The sequence below is a fragment of the Hylobates moloch genome, unplaced genomic scaffold, assembly GCF_009828535.3.
Source record: "Hylobates moloch isolate HMO894 unplaced genomic scaffold, HMol_V3 SCAFFOLD_6, whole genome shotgun sequence".
Lineage (NCBI taxonomy): Eukaryota > Metazoa > Chordata > Mammalia > Primates > Hylobatidae > Hylobates > Hylobates moloch.
Window position 1 is genome coordinate 121,205,302 of NW_026652281.1, and position 17,609 is coordinate 121,222,910.

A 17,609-nucleotide genomic window follows, 5' to 3' on the forward strand; every position below is an offset into this window, starting at 1 on the left:
GCTTTTAAATTAGAACAGCTCTCTATTTAATTAGTCCTCATTTGAGTATGTAATCATTTTAATTTATTTACACAAACACAGGACATTGTGCTCCATCAGCAGATAATGTTCTTCATTAACCAGAGTAGGAACTTTGTGCTCAAGGGCAGCAGAAATATTTCCACCTGTGATGCAAAATCAGAACTGCATACTATCAAACTGCATTCTTTGGTTTTGATGGTCACCATCCTAAGATACATATTTGTTAATAATAACACAAGTTTGACTAAGTACTCTACCAATCCACAGAAATTGACAATTTAAATATTTAATTTTTCATTTTACCTATTGCCTAGTTACAAAATGGATATTTAATTATTAATGAACAAATTAACTTACTGAAATTCAAGTGTTAGTAATGTACTACAATTCAAACTTCAATAATTTGGATGGAGAAGCAGAGTTAATTTTTTAAAAAGTTAATTCTTTCTTCGTTAGGGGTGCAAAGTAACAATAGCCTAGATTGTAGAGAGTGGTGAGGCTAGGTTTTATTTAGACTGTATAAAAACAAACACTGTATGCTTGGCAGGCTAATGACAGAGGATTCTTATGTATTCATTAAAGCACATGAACCAATTCTTCCTTAAGGCGTTTCCAACAAACCTTGATACCTTGTTACTGGCACACTGCTTCCACTAAATCCTAAATACACTCTAAAAAGAAAAAAAGAGACACTCTCATTAACTCATCTGCAGTGTGTTTTTGCTACTAAATAACAGTTGAAATTTGACATGTCACAAAATGAGTCAGTGGATAGCATGTGAGGGCAGCTTTAACATGAGGAATTGTTTGGGTAGGAGGCTTGCTCTAGGTAGTATTTTGAAGGAAGGCCCAGTGCTAGTCTTTGGTAAGTATGCTTCATTGTACAATCTGTACCATGATAGTTGCTATATTGTTTTGAAAACTTTCCATACTACTTTATGAAAGGCTAAATACTTGCTATATACATATTTTTTCTTTTTCTTTTGTTTTCTTCCCACAAAGGAAGAGAAACAACTTGTCTGAGCAACCACATCAGATCTGCTTTACATAACAGCATGGAAAATGTAGCCTTGATTTCCCATAACTCTTCATGATATAGAGCATCTCTATAGAATATCTCTATAGAATAGTATTTTAACTTGTACAATTTCCCTTCACCCAAAGTTTAAAATTCTTCCATTTATGTGAAAGAAAACTAGTGTATAGTTCACATCAGAAAGGCTCCCTTTTTCTGTAGGTAGTAACTACTGCAAGCATAACTGCATTTTAACTTTAGAGACAGCTGACTTAGCTTTGGAGCATGTTTGAGTTTAGTAATGCCTATTAAGGTTAAAAATACAAATTTGCAAAATACCAAATGTACAATGCTAAATTCTATCCCAAATCATGTCATTAGATATATTTAAAAAAACTCTTTGATTAGGTGGCCACTATCCAAGGATAGTATCTTAAGATTTCTAGAACTTTGCATTATCTGCATAACTATATCTGGAAAAAGAATGTCTATTTCCATAAGCCTAGTTATACAGCTCTTGAAAATACCCATTGGTAAACACAGTATTATAGCAATGCCACAAAATATACATTTACTCCATATGTAAAGTCAACTACATGATCTTGGCATGTATACATGCATGAGTAACACACTAGTGTAAGTCAACTTGCCACTCCACTCACAAGTACAGTATTTGGAAATCAGGCATGTTTCAGTCTGTCACCCCCGCAATGAGTTTCAGTTATTCAATGACAATCACTGGATGAGCTTTTAGCTATGGTGAGTGTCTCTAGTGTTTAAAGATACCTGTATGCTTTTAGTATAAGATGGGCCTAAAGCAAGGAAGGTAATCTACCTGGTACTTAACTGAAGAAACAGAAATCTATTCCAATGATAGACAAAAAAAAAGCCACATAGTACTTTTTGAGACACAGTACAACAGTCTTTAATGTATATATAAATATGCCTACATAACAGAGTTTGATAAGAGAAGTTTTGGCTATATACGACTCTGCATGTAATCAAACTCTAGAACACCAAATGCAACTCCACTGCATAGCTGTTTTGACAGAGCAACAGTTAAGCATAAAATAGCTTTGCATCTTATTATTTTGGAGCAAAAATAAAAAACCACCACAAAAAAAAAATCTCTACAATAATTTAAACTAAAAATGTTGGGGATAGGGTAAACAACAAAAAAGAAAATAATTTGATCCATAGGTAATATTTGGCTGAAGATTAAGTGTTAAGTCTAACCAACAGCAAGATAATTTTAATTTCCAAAGCATCTTCTACCGTTTATTAGCAATATTTGGATATTAAGGGAAGACATTTGCCTTAACAAAAACTATATTGAAAAAGACAAATGAATTGAAAAAGACAAAAATACTATCCAAGAATTACAATAAAAAATTTGGTTAAGTTGGAAAGCCTATCAAACTGCTTTCCAAATTGCTTTTCTAAAGCAATTTGGTAAGTTTGAAAACCTAGCCCAAAACAAATTAATGACAAGTTGGTTTCTCCAGATGATTAATGAAGAAAAACATATTTATGTGAATCAATAAATATGTTATTTCTCTCAACCTCTTTTTATGCTTAAAACTTTTTCCAAAAAAGAACCATTGATACATCAGTTTGGCATTTCTTTTTATTTAGTCTGAAAATTTCTTTAAAAAAAAAAAAAAAAGCAGCATTTTCCTCCCTGTACCATATCTTTCTCATAACTATAACTGAGCTTTGTCCAGAATCAGAGGCAGTTCTTCTAGAAAAAGCCAATGATCAGTATAAAAGATACAGTATTTTCCTACAGATTCTCTCTGGCAAGAGAACATGGCAATATAAATCAAATACATTTAATACAATAAAACAATGTAACTCAAACTGCTTCTCATTTAATCTCCTTCTTGTCTGATTCTGTATTAGCTGATTTCTATTCTTAAAGCTTAAATTAGGGGTCAAAATCAGAGCCTAGTTAAAAAAGAGAGAAAGGGAATAGTAGTTTAGTAAAAGTAAACTCAATAACACAGTTAAAATTAATTAGGAAGGTTTTAATTAACAAGCATTCAAATGTACTTTACGTTGATAACTGCAATACTGAATTTTGTAAAACTTTAAATATTTTCCTTAAAAAAGGTTAGTGATTTTTTTTTTTTATTTTTGGGAAATGTGGAGATCCAACAATTATAGCATTAATGCGACCATTCCAGGTCCCTAAGGTTGAGTTTACATTAATATCTAAGTAAGTGTTCGCATTTCATGTCTACAGTAAGGTAGATTGTGAACTTCCTGTATCTCTGAATTTTAGCAAAAATTCCATGAGATAATTTACAGTGATGTCAAATTTTTGGAGTGCAAACTCATACTCTACATTTGGATCACTTTTTTGCTTTGAGTGTACCTGACTTGAGAATATAAGGCAATTTTTCTTTCCTAAATCCTTGGAAAACCATTTTTGCAGTAAGTCTTGTGTCTCCTTTTTTTTTTTTTTTTTTTGAGATGGAGTCTCGCTCTGTCACCCAGGCTGGATGGAGTGGAATGGCGTGATCTCGGCTCACTGCAAGCTCCGCCTCCCGGGTTCACACCATTCTCCTGCCTCAGCCTCCTGAGTAGCTGGGACTACAGGTGCCCACCACCACGCCCAGCCAATTTTTTGTACTTTTAGTAGAGACGGGGTTTCACTGTGTTAACCAGGATGGTCTCGATCTCCTGACCTCATGATCCGCCCACCTCGGCCTCCCAAAGTGCTTGGATTACAGGCGTGAGCCACCGCGCCCGGCCGTCTTGTCTCTTCTTTACTGTGACTGGGTTGTTTTTAAGAAAGGTTATCAGCTTTGTGTTTGGTTTCCCACAGTTGATAAAAATCTATCAAAAACATTATAATTTGCAGGAAAAAGGTTTTTCAATGGCTGCAGGAACCGGAAAGAAACAGCATTTCTTATTTGTATAAACACAAACATTTAAAGCTAGTCACACTGCAGGTAAATCCAATATAGTATTCAAAAGTTCTATAAAAATGAACAAGAGATACACGTTTACTTTCATTGCTCCAACAGTCAAATGTAAATCTGCATGAGAGTTGCGCTGCAGCAGTTCGCTGGTCCAATTTAAGAGTTCAAGGTCCTTTTTGTACCTCTGGCCCACTGATGTCCACATCCCAGATAAATTTTCAAAAGACAGAAATCAGGGCAAAGACTCCATATAACAAAGCGCAAGGATATGCTACTAAAAGTTGCTGTCCTTCCATGGCTAACGCAGAAATAAATATTTTGGAAGCAGAAAAACTACACCATCCAATAATCCCAGCAGTAAGAATGATTCCTACCATTCCTCTGTAACCAACAAGGAAAAAGGGGGGAGGAGAAAAAAAAGCAGATGAGATTAGTTATGTAAGAATACTACAGTAACCTATTCTAAAGCATTTTAAATTTACATTTTAAATCTGCAAGTAGACATATGCAAAAATAATCAGGATTTTTTTTTCAAATGCTAAAATGTACCTGAACCTCACAGTAAATTCAATGATCGTGAATCATTTCAAATGTGATAAACAGCTTTTTTAGAACTATGTTTTACTTTTTAAAAATATAAGGTCTCTCATTCTTGGCACTACTGACATTTGGGCTGGATGTATCTCTCTTGTGGGGGCTGTCCTGTGCACCGTCAGAATGTTCAGCAGCATCCCTGGCCTCTATACATAAGATGTAAGTAGCACCCTTGCCCCCCATCAGACACTGTCAAATGTCCCCTTGGAGGCAAAATTGTTCCTAGTTGAAAAAAGGGTTTTAGTAGAAAATAACTTTGGTAAAATTCAAATATGAATATATAAATTCTTAATAAGAGTGATTTCTACACTGAAAATATGAAATATTTCTATTCAAAGCAGAAATAGTGTAAAGCATCATCTTGCCAAATTTCTTGTACCAGACAAATAACTGACATATTTGTCTCTTCTCCTCTCAAACCTCCACTTTAGCTTTCAAAGTGTAACAAAGCCTGACCACTGGTAACGTCTAACACTAGTCACATGAAGATTTTATATTGAGACAATCTGCACACTGGCCACAGGGAGGAACCTTATTGGCGGTAATGTATAGGTAATGTATACTTTTCCCTTTTTTTTTTTTTGAGACAGAGTTTCGCTTTTGTTGCCCAGGCTGAAGTACGCAACAGGGCGATCTTGGCTCACTGCAACTTCTGCCTCCCGGGTTCAAGTGATTCTCCTGCCTCAGCCTCCCGAGTAGCTGGGATTACACAGGCATGTGCTACCACGCTCAGCTAATTTTGTATTTTTAGTAGACACGGGGTTTCTTCATGTTGGTCAGGCTCCTGACGTCAGGTGATCTGCCCGCCTCGGCCTCCCATAGTGCTGGGATTACAGGCGTGAGCAACCGTGCCTGGCCATACCTATCCTTTTAACCTAACCTAAAATATCATTTAAAAATTACACATATTTAAAGCTGCTTACAAGAACATTTATCTGAGAAACACCAAGGCTGATAACAGCCTCTTATCATATAAAGAATACATTTCATTTCCAGTTAAAAAGCTGCCCAATGGAGAGTATGTATTTATTATTCGTACATTTGGCATATGTCCAATGGTTTCAAGAAATTAGGTGGGATCTAGAAAATATCAAAGAGGGTAAGCATAATTTGAACACTAATGACTTGACCTTTTTCAGGTAATATTTAACAATCACCCTGTTCAATTTGTTACCACTACGACAATGGTCAGTAAACACAAAACTAGTGAAATTCTTGATCATGGGTAAAATAAGAGATGGTATAAAGGTTTTTAAATTTATTCTCATTACCACTGTTTTTAATCCAAAACCATTTGGCACTGTCCCTACTACAAGAGGCACTATCTGATATGTTTGCTGAATCAGTGATTTATCTCAAACTGAAGATGAGGTGAATCCTACTACATAGAATTGGTCAATCAACCCCCCCAAAAAAAGAACAGTACTTACTGCAAAGAAAATATCACTGCAAAGCTGGAAAGTAGGATCATGGGCAGAAGACAATATCCAAGGACACTTGCCACACAACCAAATGAAACACCTGTCATACTCATTAAGTTTAATAAACAAAACATTCCTAGACATCCAATTGCACTGATCCCGTATACATAGCCAAACTGGATTTTGCCAGCCTAAGGGTAAAGAAGATTATTACAGGTTAAAGGGCAAAAAATAAGTTATTTCTGGCCTTATTTCACCTGAATCAGTACATGTAGCAAATAATTCATGAGCATCAAAATCTACTAATCTATCTATTCTTTATGTAGAGAAGTAAAAGACTGAGCACACTGGCTTGTTACAATCTTTGTAACTTTAAAGTACACAGATATTTGGTTCTCCATTTTCCAGTTGGTGTGTAGGCTTGGCATAGAAGTGAACAAATAAAGAGACAAAAGCATAGCAGAATCACCCAAAATAGTAAGATTTCTAAAAAGAACTCTGGATGATTTTAGGCAAATAAACTAGAGACAAGATGTAAAGCCATTCAAAATGTCTAGATAATAGTTATATCAGTTGAAAGTACCTAATTCCACCAAAAATGCCCCAAAGCATTAATTCTCATTGGTGGAGGTAGTCATAATCTTTCTAAGAAGAAATCTTATGATTCACTTTATACAGGTGTTAGAGGAGGAAGGGGAAAGGAAGCCAAGATAAATAGGAAGCCAGGGTTCTATGGGGAACAGAAGAAATGGCAAAAGGAATATAACGGAAGATATTTTTTTATTTTTCCAAATTATTGGCTGATTTATACATGCCTTTGATTAAGAAAAGACAACAATAAACAGTTTAAGCACTGCAAAGATTAGCTAAATTGGAATTATCCTGTTAGTCAACTTTGTGAACAAACTTTGTATTCAGGTCACACTATCACTAAAACCAGTTTACAGAAAAGCCTTTAAAAAGTTATTGATTTATCCAATTTTTGTCACATAAAAACTAAATTAGGAGAATGCCTCTACAGATTATGTTAAGAAAAAAAATTATTGGGACTTTTATTAGATTATTTGTAAATACTTGATTAAAAATGCAGAAGTTTGAAAAAGCTCTGCTGAGTTCATTGATGAATTCATGTAGTAATAAAAACTCACACTTGTACAGTGTTTTTAACTTTTCAATGTGTTCTCACATAACCTGTCGTGTTTCATCTTCAAAATAATCTTGCTAGGTAAGCAGGATAGGATTATTTTCTATGAGAGGAAACTGAAAGATTAAATGATGTGGCCAAGGGCAGATCAGGAGCACTCAGTTCAAGCCCAGCTCTTATGACTAAAAATCCCATCTTCTATACAACAGTTATCTCTTATAATTCAGAGACATAAGACAAAATAAATATTAACAATTATCTTTAAAACTTTTCTGTTTTCAATATGCCTTAACATTCTTGGGAAGGTGACAAATTGGGAAAATAATTATATAGAAAAGTAATCATCAGTATGACTAGAACAAAACATTAACCAAGGTTTAGAGATTTTTAAAAAAATGCTGTCATTAAATAAAAAAAGCAATAGTGTAAAAACTGTAAGTAACCTCTGAAAAGACAGAATTCTAATGAGGGACTGAAGCTATACCTGTTGTTTACTATTTTTTTTTTTGTTTGTTTTTTTCCCCCTAATAATTGAATCATTTCTTAGAACAAGAAATGATTTTTAAAACATGCTACACTTACTATAGATGGAGAACTAATGAATAGGTATAAATACAAGCAACTCAGTACTATTCCAAACACATCCAAGACTTGAGGTATAAAGCGGAGTTTCAAAATGGCTTTTGGTAGAACATTTAAAATTTAAAGGCTGTTCTTTAACTGCACCCTGAAGGTTGAAATGAAAATCTTACCAGTAGCAATGTGGCTCCAAAAGCAAGGCAAAAAACCATTGGACCTGCCAAATCCGTTTCATTCATGATGCTGCCATCTGCTACTTTTAACGGATGTAATACTGTTAGTGTTTTTTGCCAGATGTGGTCAAAATTGATACCTAACTCTAAAGAGAAAGAAAATTTAAAAGTTAATTAGGATTTGTGATGTATTTTTAATTGATCAAAATCTATGTTGAAACGAGACAAAATGACATAGATAGCATCAAAAAAGGATCTAGCAATATTGGATGATATTATTATTATTATCGTTAGTGTGATAGGGTCTGTCTCTGTCACCCAGGCTGCAGTGCAGTGGCATGATCATAGCTCACTATAGCCTCAAACTCCTGAACTCAAGTGATGTTCCTGCCTCAGCCTCTTGAGTAGCTGGGACCACAGGTGTGCGCCACAACACAGAGCTAATTTTTTTCTTTTCTTTCTTTCTTTCTTTTTTTTTTTTTTTTTGTAGAGCCAGGGTCTTGCTGTGTTGCTCAGGCTGGACTCCTGGTCTCAAGAGATCCTCCAGCCTCAGCGCCACAAAGTACTGGGATTATAGGCATTGAGACATTGTGCCTGGCCTGGATGATATTATTTTAGTGAGTTCTCTATGCCAGTCTTCAATGTGGTGCTCATCCCACAAATATGTCATTTCTGGATTGGTGTTGGAAAAGGGTATGGATCTGATGAAACAGACACTTATTACATCCCTTAGGTATGACTGCATAGCAAATAATATACAAAAAGGGTTAACAGTAAGGGGTTCTTTACCTGGGGCTTCAGGAATACCTGGGGGCCCATTTAACTGTATACAAAACTACGTCTCTATGCATATGTGTGCATTTCTTCTGAGGAGAGTGTTCATACCTTTCATTAGATTTTCAAAGAGTATCTAGTTCAAAAAAAAAAAATGTTCAGAACTACCACTTCCTAGGTTTTGGAATACAATTTCAAAATCACCATTTTTTTAGTGATGTCACTAGTTCTGCCAGTTTATTTCCACACAGAATAATGGATACCACGCTTTTTCTTCTCACTTTTTCCACTAGTAGAATTTAGTCAATAAACTAAAGTAAAAGTCGATGCTGACACAGTAACATACTTTATTATCACTATTAAAAGATCTATTAAAAATCTGTTCCCCTCTGGCCCAATGTGGTTTCACATATACTCTGTTTAAAATGAGTTGTTTAGCAGAAAACTTTTTTCTACAAGATTATTTTTTTAAAGGAAAAGACAATTTCTCCAAATTAAGATTAATTTTCACTAACCAGCTGAATACTACTGAGTACTATCAAGTGTTGCAACAAATCTTACCTTCTAATAAAGGTGGCTCATCCTCAAAGTTGTTTCCATAGAAAGGCTGAGGTGAAGCTGGAGTATATGTCTGAGTTGGCTGGTAAATCTGCCCGGTGTATGGCTGTTGTGGCTGCATCATGTCTGGAGGGACAAATCGGCCTTGCTGCGAATAGTCATAGCCAGCATACTGTCTATAAATGAAAGTTAAATTTTTCAGAGGTATTTCAACTCTGTACAGTTAATATCCCTTCAATTCCTAATTTTCATGTGACAGCTAAAGAACCTTAATTGTGAAATTCCTAAGATACAAACTTTGCCAATTTTTATAAGTCGTGGTTGAAATGATTACTAAGATCAAGCTGATTATCTACAATAAAAAAAATCATAATTTTTATAGAAAATCTTCTTAATGATACCAATATTCACTTACATAGCACTAAGCATTTTACAAACTGTTAAAGGTTAGGAGGTCAACAAATAAAAATGTAAAAATTGTGTCTATTTTTCTCCCTTAGTGGATATATACGATATGAAGATACACTATGAAATAAAATCTATGGCTAAGACTGAATGAAACCTTAGGATGTCAGACTTTGTAATACATGTTATATAATTTTTCACTGTAATTTGGATAGCCATTGAATTATCACTCTTCTTTACTCTTCATAGTATGTTACTTTTGGCAAGTGGACAAATCTCTTTAAGAAAAACCATCAATTTAAAAACAGAGTGAACAAATCAAGCTTTTGCTTTGTGAGCACTTGCTGAATATAACAAAAGATTTTTAGTACACTTTGCATTTGAATAGTACTTTTTCAAAGTACTATTTTTCAAAGTAGTTATACACTTATTGTCTCATTTGATATGTGCTATAGCAAACCCTGCATCTAGAGGGAAAGGCTTATCACAGCTATTTTAGTGACAATGGCAAGAGGGAAGAGGAGGATACTGAAGCCACATCTTTAAATATCTGTTCCATCATGCTTTGAAAAAATCCAACTTATTGATGGGACTAATCTAATGATATACTAAGAAACACAGATGTAAAATAATTATTTTAAAAGATATTCTAAAAAATGAGAGTTGAGAAGCCTTAGAAAACCTTTAGTCTAATTCCCATTTAAATTCTTATAGTCATAATGTCAGTTGTTTTCCTTGGGGTGAGGCTCTCTTTATTCATTTTTGAGAAAATATCTGCCAAACGCTCAAGTCTGAATAACCATAGTTTATCAGTTGTTCTTTCAAATAAAAATGGTCTTCATGAAATAACAGCCAGTTCAGCTTGCACAGGTGCTTTTCATAGAGACAGTAATTGTACTTCAGTATGTAGTAAACACTAAATTTCGTCACAAAGAATATTAAAGAAATATGTGTACTAAAGGGTCAGGATTTAATAAAAGATAATTCTTACTGCTTCCTCAAGAGAATCCTTAAATGAAATTGACTGCCTGCCAACTCTCTAACAAGTCTATAGAGTGAAGAATACGATGACTACTAGAACAACTTGATGCCACTACCTTGATTCATACTCAGCTACCAACAGTTTTACCAATCAATACTTTTGCAACAGCACTGCAAATGTTAACATACCTAAAAAGGTATATGATATCTTACTATTGTTATGAAAATAACTTTGACCTTAAAGAATTTCAGAAGAGTCTCAAGGACCCTCTGTAGTCTACATCCTAAATTTTGAGAGCTGCTGATATAAACCCATAAATTTCATGTAAGGAAGAAAAGTACTGCAAGCAGTTGATTATTTCAAAGGTGGCACCATCATTCCATCTTCAAGAGGAAAGGTGAACATAACATTATCATAGAATTTTACTATTTTCCTTTTCTGGCAGGACCTATTCAGGAAAATTTCTGACTTGTTCCTGCTGGTTTTAAACTAAAACATGGTATGGCAGACATGATCTTTATAGGCTAAAACAACATACTTTCATGGCAGGAAAAGCAGCAGATACTAAATCAATACTCTCATAAGTACTCTGTACCAATAACAAAGACGAAGCCTCTTAACATATTGGGTTGGTTACCTAAGTTCATGGAAATCTTCAGATATTCCATAAAGATACTACCAGGTTAAGTTGAAGAAAAAAAATAACAGCTTTCATAATTTAAAAAATGTGACTTGGTATTATGATATATTTCATAAGCATATCTAGAATACAATGTGGAACCTGTCCAATTTTCAGTTCATATAACTCAACAGATTATGATCAAAGGGGCTTTTACACTTTTTTGTTTTTTTTTTTGGTGAATGGATGTATGAATGATACTTGTGAAACACCTATAGAGAAAACCAAAAATGTTAAAGCTGACTTCATTATGGCAAATGCAGAACTGTGTACTAATAACAAGTCAAGTTAAAAACGTAAAGACAATGCAAGTAATATGCTATTTGCACCTAGATTTTCACCAATGGAGAGCTAAAAGTTATTAGTGGATCTTTGTTACCAAATTAGCAAATCAAACAAAATATTATTTGGTTAACTGAGATGGACATTTAAAATGTCATTAGATTGCAGATCTACTTGAAGGTACACACAGCAGAGTCCAGTTTTTAAAAAATCTCAGAAACTCAAATTTATTACTGTTAATACATTAGGCTTGTTTTCCCAGGCATCATCTATAAACCTAAGTTTATAGCAAAAATGGTTATATAATCACCCAGAATAAAACTTCATCACTAGTACTGAAGCAATGCTTACTGGTACATGATTTGGTTGGAATGAAACTGTGAGAATAGTAAGCAACAAGTGCTAATCAGCAACAAGTTGTTTAGAATATCTAAATTGCTGTGTGGAGAACTGAAATGACTGTTAAATGGAATGAGACTATAAGTCACACCTTTTAAGTGATGCAAACGTGGACAGGACAGAAAAGAAATGCAGAGGCAGATAAATCTCATAGGCTGCAATCTAAGTGGAATAGCTCTGTTGAGTTCTAATCATAAAAACCATTCGGATAAAAACAGGCCTGCATACAGAGACAGGTTCTCTGAAGCCCTGTTGCTGCTTTAGGCAAGGATTTATTAGATGGACTCTGGCTCTCCTATACACAGAGCAATCACCAAAAATACATATTTAGGTAAATACATGAATGGAAATATCTCAATACAAATTTTCCAACTCTGCCCATTAATTTCTCAAAAGAGATAAATCCTAATTGGTATGTAATTAAGTAACAGAAAAGAGAAATGAATCACAGGGGGTATTTTGACATGCTCACTCCCATTGTTCAAATGTGTTAAGTTTTAGAGGGGAAAACAAAGCCTTAGAATATACCAAATTAAGCAGACTCAAAGAGACTATAGGTTTTAGAAAGGACAGCCTAACCAAGACAGACTCTATTATAGAGCCACACTGAATTTGAATTTTGTTTCTTAAATTCTTGGGCACTCTAATCCAAACACATTCTTGTATTGCATGTTTCTCACAAACTGACAGATACATAACCTTCCCCTGCCCTCATCGTGGAACAGTCTTTATGAGGTTTTAAATTCGGGATCCATGGATGAACATCACCTAACACACGAATTGTCTGAAGTTATATATGCACATTTATTTGGGCGTTTGAGTGAATCCACGTATTTATGGGAAAGAGGCCCAGTTGTAATAAGATTCTCAAAGGGATCCAGAACCATCTAAAAAAGCTTAAGCAATCTTAGTTTAGGAAGCTCCTTTATTTGACAGGAAGCTGATAAGATTATCTCTAGGGTCCTAAGAAACTAAGGAGATGATGTCCTAGGTGAGATTGCTAGAAGGCCTTCAGTTAATGTATTTTTGTCACAAACACCAGGTACTATAAAAAGATCATCTAAAAAAAAATGTTCAGAGGATAACGGCTTTGAGTCAACCTCCTCAGTATGAAACTTATAACGTGTGGTACTGACCATAAGGGTTTCAGAAAGAGGAGTAACGAGGAGTAATAAAAATGATTATCAACTGCTGTATGAAAATCACCTGATGATTCGTAAGAGGGAGCTTACATCATTAAATAATGTCACTAAGCACTTTCAATTAGCACTGATAAAAGTCTCAGAGTTGTACTGATTTAACTACTAACAAAATATTTTAATTTTTCACTGGTCCCATGAACTAACAGAATATCTCCTAGGTACCTGAAGCTCCCATCATCATTTAAATACAGAAATACTGTTACTAGAAAACAGTTCTTCAAACAAGCTACTTTTCCATTCATGATACACCTGAAGATTTTGCAGAAGATACTCAACTCTAAATAGAGCAATACCTTCAAACCCAAGCCAGTGTCACATATCTCTCTAGAGGAAGATTATGCATGAAAGATCATACTCCTGATAAAGGACATGTTCACACATTGTTTTAGGAAGAACCAAATATTCTAAATATGTGTTTTCACTGCAATGTAGACTAAATCAATAGCCAAAGATGAAAAGTTACTTGCTATAGGGTCCTCCACTTCCTCCATAATCATAGGACTGCTGTGACTGATCATCGATGCTGTAACTTGTCTGGTAGAAATCCGTGTTTAAGTTTTCAAAGCCTGACATTGCAAATAATCTGTAATAAAAGAGAAATGGCAAACACTGCTTATGCCCAAGGTTCTACTGAATTCGTTCCTGGCAGTCTGCTTAAGCAAATACAGAACACAACAAATATTATTTCAGTAATTCGGAGGGTGGGGGAGGGGCGGGGGGGGGCGGAAAGAACGCAGCATTTGAAGGGCGGTAGCGGAGAGAGAGAAAGAAAATGTCTATTCTTTAAGTTGCGGCCCAGTAAGACAACTCCACCTTAAGGAGCTGATATGCCTTCCATTAGAGGCGAGGTCGTGGGAGTTGTGGTTCCATAGGCGTCTAAAATATCAATAACAACAAAGATGATTTTTCACCTTAAGACAGGGCTTTACAGCTGACAACGCGACTGCTTCCTGGCAAAATAAGGCCTGTGGCCTGCCAGGAAAGTGCAGAATCTTGGAAGGTCGCGCCTGAGGTGCAGGGGCCCGAGTCAGGGCAAGGGCTTGAATGGGAGCGACGGTCTGAGCGAAAGGACCAGGGCGCGGCGCCGAAAGACGGCAACAAGCCCGTTTCCACAGGTGTGGAGAGAAGTTGAACAGTGTGCTACGGGCCTGGGTCACTCACCAAACTCTGAGGCTGCGCTGGCGGCAAAGGCAGTAGCTTCAGTAGTCCCAAACAACCCCCAAACTGTGTTTCAGACCCTGAACCAGCCCCGTTGCTACGTGTCACAGGGCCAAACAACTGCTTCCGGGGCATGCCCGCTCGCGCAGGCGTCTTAGCAGATTTTGCGCTCTCCTCTTTGGTTGGGCACCGGTGGGCGGGAGGCGGAGACACGAGTATGGAGCATGCGCAGTATCTACCCCACCTGCGGCGGGCCAGTGGGAAAGAGGAAAGTGCTTCCGGCAGCCTGGTTAGCGGTGGAACCAGGAAAGCGCAGGCGCAGCAATTGCGGCTTACTTGGGAGGAGGAGTTTCTCAGACCGAGGTGATGGAGGAAGGCTGGGTGGCGCTAAAATGAGACAGACGGAGCCCCCTCTCCTTTCCACAAACTACAATGCCTACAATGCCTACAATGCCTCGGTGTCTGCATTTATTGTGGTTCAAGCACTGTGCTAAAGAGTTTGTATGTATTATTTAATCTTTACAACCTAATGAGATGGTTACCCTATTTCCCTTTTGTAAGTGAAGCTGTTAAGTGTTTATTCATTCTGTGCTAGCTGCTGGGGGTACTGTGGTAAATATAAGCTAGATGACATCTACCCACCTGGAGTTGGTGGTGGAGAGAGGTAGTCGAACACATACAAATGCATGTGAAATTGCTACTAATATTCTTTTTTTTTTTTTGAGACGGAGTCTCGCTCTGTCGCCCAGGCTGGAGTGCAGTGGTGCGATCTCGGCTCACTGCAAGCTCCGCCTCCTGGGTTCACGCTATTCTGCCTCAGCCTCTCCGAGTAGCTGGGACTACAGGCGCCCGCCACCACGCCCAGCTAATTTTTTTGTATTTTCAGTAGAGACGGGGATTCACCGTGGTCTCGATCTCCTGACCTAGTGATCCGCCCGCCTCGGCCTCCCAAAGTGCTGGGATTACAAGCATGAGCCACTGCGCCCGGCCCCCGCTACTAATATTCTTTAGTGCCCCATAATTCTTTGAAAGAGTAACATTCATCTGGGAAGAAGTGTCTGTAAAGCCATTATAAGAGGGTTATCAAAGGGCGAGTAGGAGTTAGAGAAGACGAGAAAAAAAGAGGAAAGGGCAAGGGTAAAGGAGGATAAGGGAAAATAGCCTGAATATTTTAGGCAAAGAGAACAATGTGTGCAAGATCTGGGAAGCATGGTCTGAGGAAAGATGAAAATCGAGCTCTGAACTTAAGCATTATTAACATTTTGGGTCAGCATGATTCTTTATTGGGGGCTGCCCTGTGCAGGATGCTTAGCAGCAGCATCCCTAATCCCTAGTCATTAGATGCCAGTACTCTCCCCAGCCAACCACCACCACCAAGTTGTGACAGCTAAAAATCTCTCCAGACATTGCCAAATCTAAATGTCTCTGGGGCGGGGGTGGGGGCCACATCAGCTGAATTTGTGAACCACTCTTCTAAGTGGAACCTGAGTGACTGGAACAGCAAGTGAGGGGAGCCACACAGGAGTTGAGGCTGGAATAACAGGAAGGGGCCAGGAAATATCCTGTGGGATTTGTGTGTTGGTTCTAAAAGAAATGAAGATTGTGAACTGATGAGTGATGTTTAGATTTTTTTCTTTTGAAAAAGATTGCTTTGGCTGCTGTGTTAAATCACTTTCCCAAGGTGGTGGAATCCCGAATATTGTGACTCCAAATAACGTGCTATTAACTAATGAGCAGAACTTTCTTCAGGGTTTATAGTAATAAAATGTATCATGAGCCATTGCATTATATTCCGGGATCAAAATCCTGAGGCCCTCACAAAAGAAGCCAGACCATTGTTGGGGACTAGTTTCCAAAGGAACGATAAAATTTCACTTAAAACTTTTCTCTCAACACCCCCACCCCAATAAAACAAACAAGTAAAAATAAAACAAACAAAAAACGCACTCCCCTCCAAACAAAAATAGCAACAACAAAAGGATATAACAACCAAACCAAAAAACCTAGGATTGTACCTTAGAGACCAACAGGCAGCTGCCCTTTGAGGTTTTTACTCCATTGGTGAATTTATTTTTTGTTTTTATGGATACATCATAGTTGTACGTATTTATGAGATAAATGTGATATTTTGATACAAGCATACAATGTGTAATAATGAAATCTGGGTAACTGAGATATGTCTGTCACCTCAAACATTTGTCATTACTTAGTGTAGAGAAAATTCTAAATCTACTCCTAGTTATTTTGAACTATACAATAAATTATTGTTAACTATAGCTACCCTATTTTGCCACTGAACACTAGATTTTTGTGCTTTCTATCTAACTATATTTTTGAATTTCTGAAATTGCTCATTCAAGTGTTCACCGCCTTTCATCAATCATTTTAGCATTTATTGGTTTAGGTATCTGCACAACTTTAGGTAGAATGACCACATATTATGATTTGCTGGAGACAATTCCATTGTCCCATTTTCTGCCTATTTTTACTTACCCCAAGCATAATTATTAATATTGTTCCCTTTTACTCTCAAAAATATCCCAGTTCAGTTGATAAACTTTGTGATTGTACTTTCTTTAAGCTACATTATCCATGAAGCTGTGTTTCAAGTCATCAACAAGATGCAATAATCCATCATTATCTACTTAATTAATGTTATAGTTAAAAAAATTCTGGTCTCTTGTTTTTTTCTGATGTTTCTATTTCTTCTGAATCAAAAAAGATATCCCTTTCAAATTTGAATGAGCTACAAGAATATGAGCATTAAAAATTGCCAATTTAGATGCTGGCAAGGTTGTAGAGAAAAAGGAATGCTTATACACTGTTGGTGGGAGTGTAAATTAGTTCAGCCATTATGGAGGGCAGTGTGGCAATTCCTCAAAGACCTAAAGACAGAAATACCATTCAGCCCAGCAATCCCATTACTGGGAATACACCCAAAAGGATATAAATCAATCTATCATAAAGACGCATGCACGTGTATGTTCATTGCAGCACTATTCACAGTAGCAAAGACCTGGAAGCAACTTAAATGTCCATCCATCATAGACTGGATAAAGAAAATGTGGCACATATACACCATGAAATATTATACAGCCATAAAAAAAGAATGAGATAATATCCTTTGCAGGGACATAGATAGAGCTGCAGGACATTATCCTTAGCAAACTAATGCAGGAACAGAAAACCAGATACCACATGTTCTCCTTGTAAGTAGGAGCTAAATAATGAGAACACATGGACACATAGAGGGGAGCAACCCACAGTGGGGCATGTTGGAGGGAGGAGGGAGAGAA

General features: G+C 36.6%; 2 protein-coding genes across 2 annotated transcripts in view; one reads left to right on the forward strand and one right to left on the reverse strand.

The window, feature by feature from the left end:
* Positions 1-300: 300 nt before the first annotated feature.
* Positions 301-14,441, reverse strand: YIPF5 (Yip1 domain family member 5). The gene is made up of 6 exons (XM_032158234.2): positions 14,317-14,441; positions 13,619-13,738; positions 9,210-9,382; positions 7,875-8,020; positions 5,988-6,169; positions 301-4,344 (listed from the first exon to the last, which is right to left on the reverse strand). Exons 2-6 carry the CDS (start codon positions 13,726-13,728, stop codon positions 4,182-4,184), a joined length of 774 nt encoding a protein of 257 aa, XP_032014125.1. The 5' UTR covers positions 13,729-13,738; positions 14,317-14,441; the 3' UTR covers positions 301-4,181.
* A 207-nt stretch (positions 14,442-14,648) lies between these two features.
* The window catches only part of KCTD16 (potassium channel tetramerization domain containing 16), a 316,361-nt gene continuing 313,400 nt past the window's right edge, over positions 14,649-17,609 (forward strand). Inside the window, exon 1 of the mRNA XM_032158235.2 lies at positions 14,649-14,814. The gene's annotated coding sequence lies outside the window, so the exon portion shown is untranslated. The remainder of the gene's footprint in view (positions 14,815-17,609) is intronic.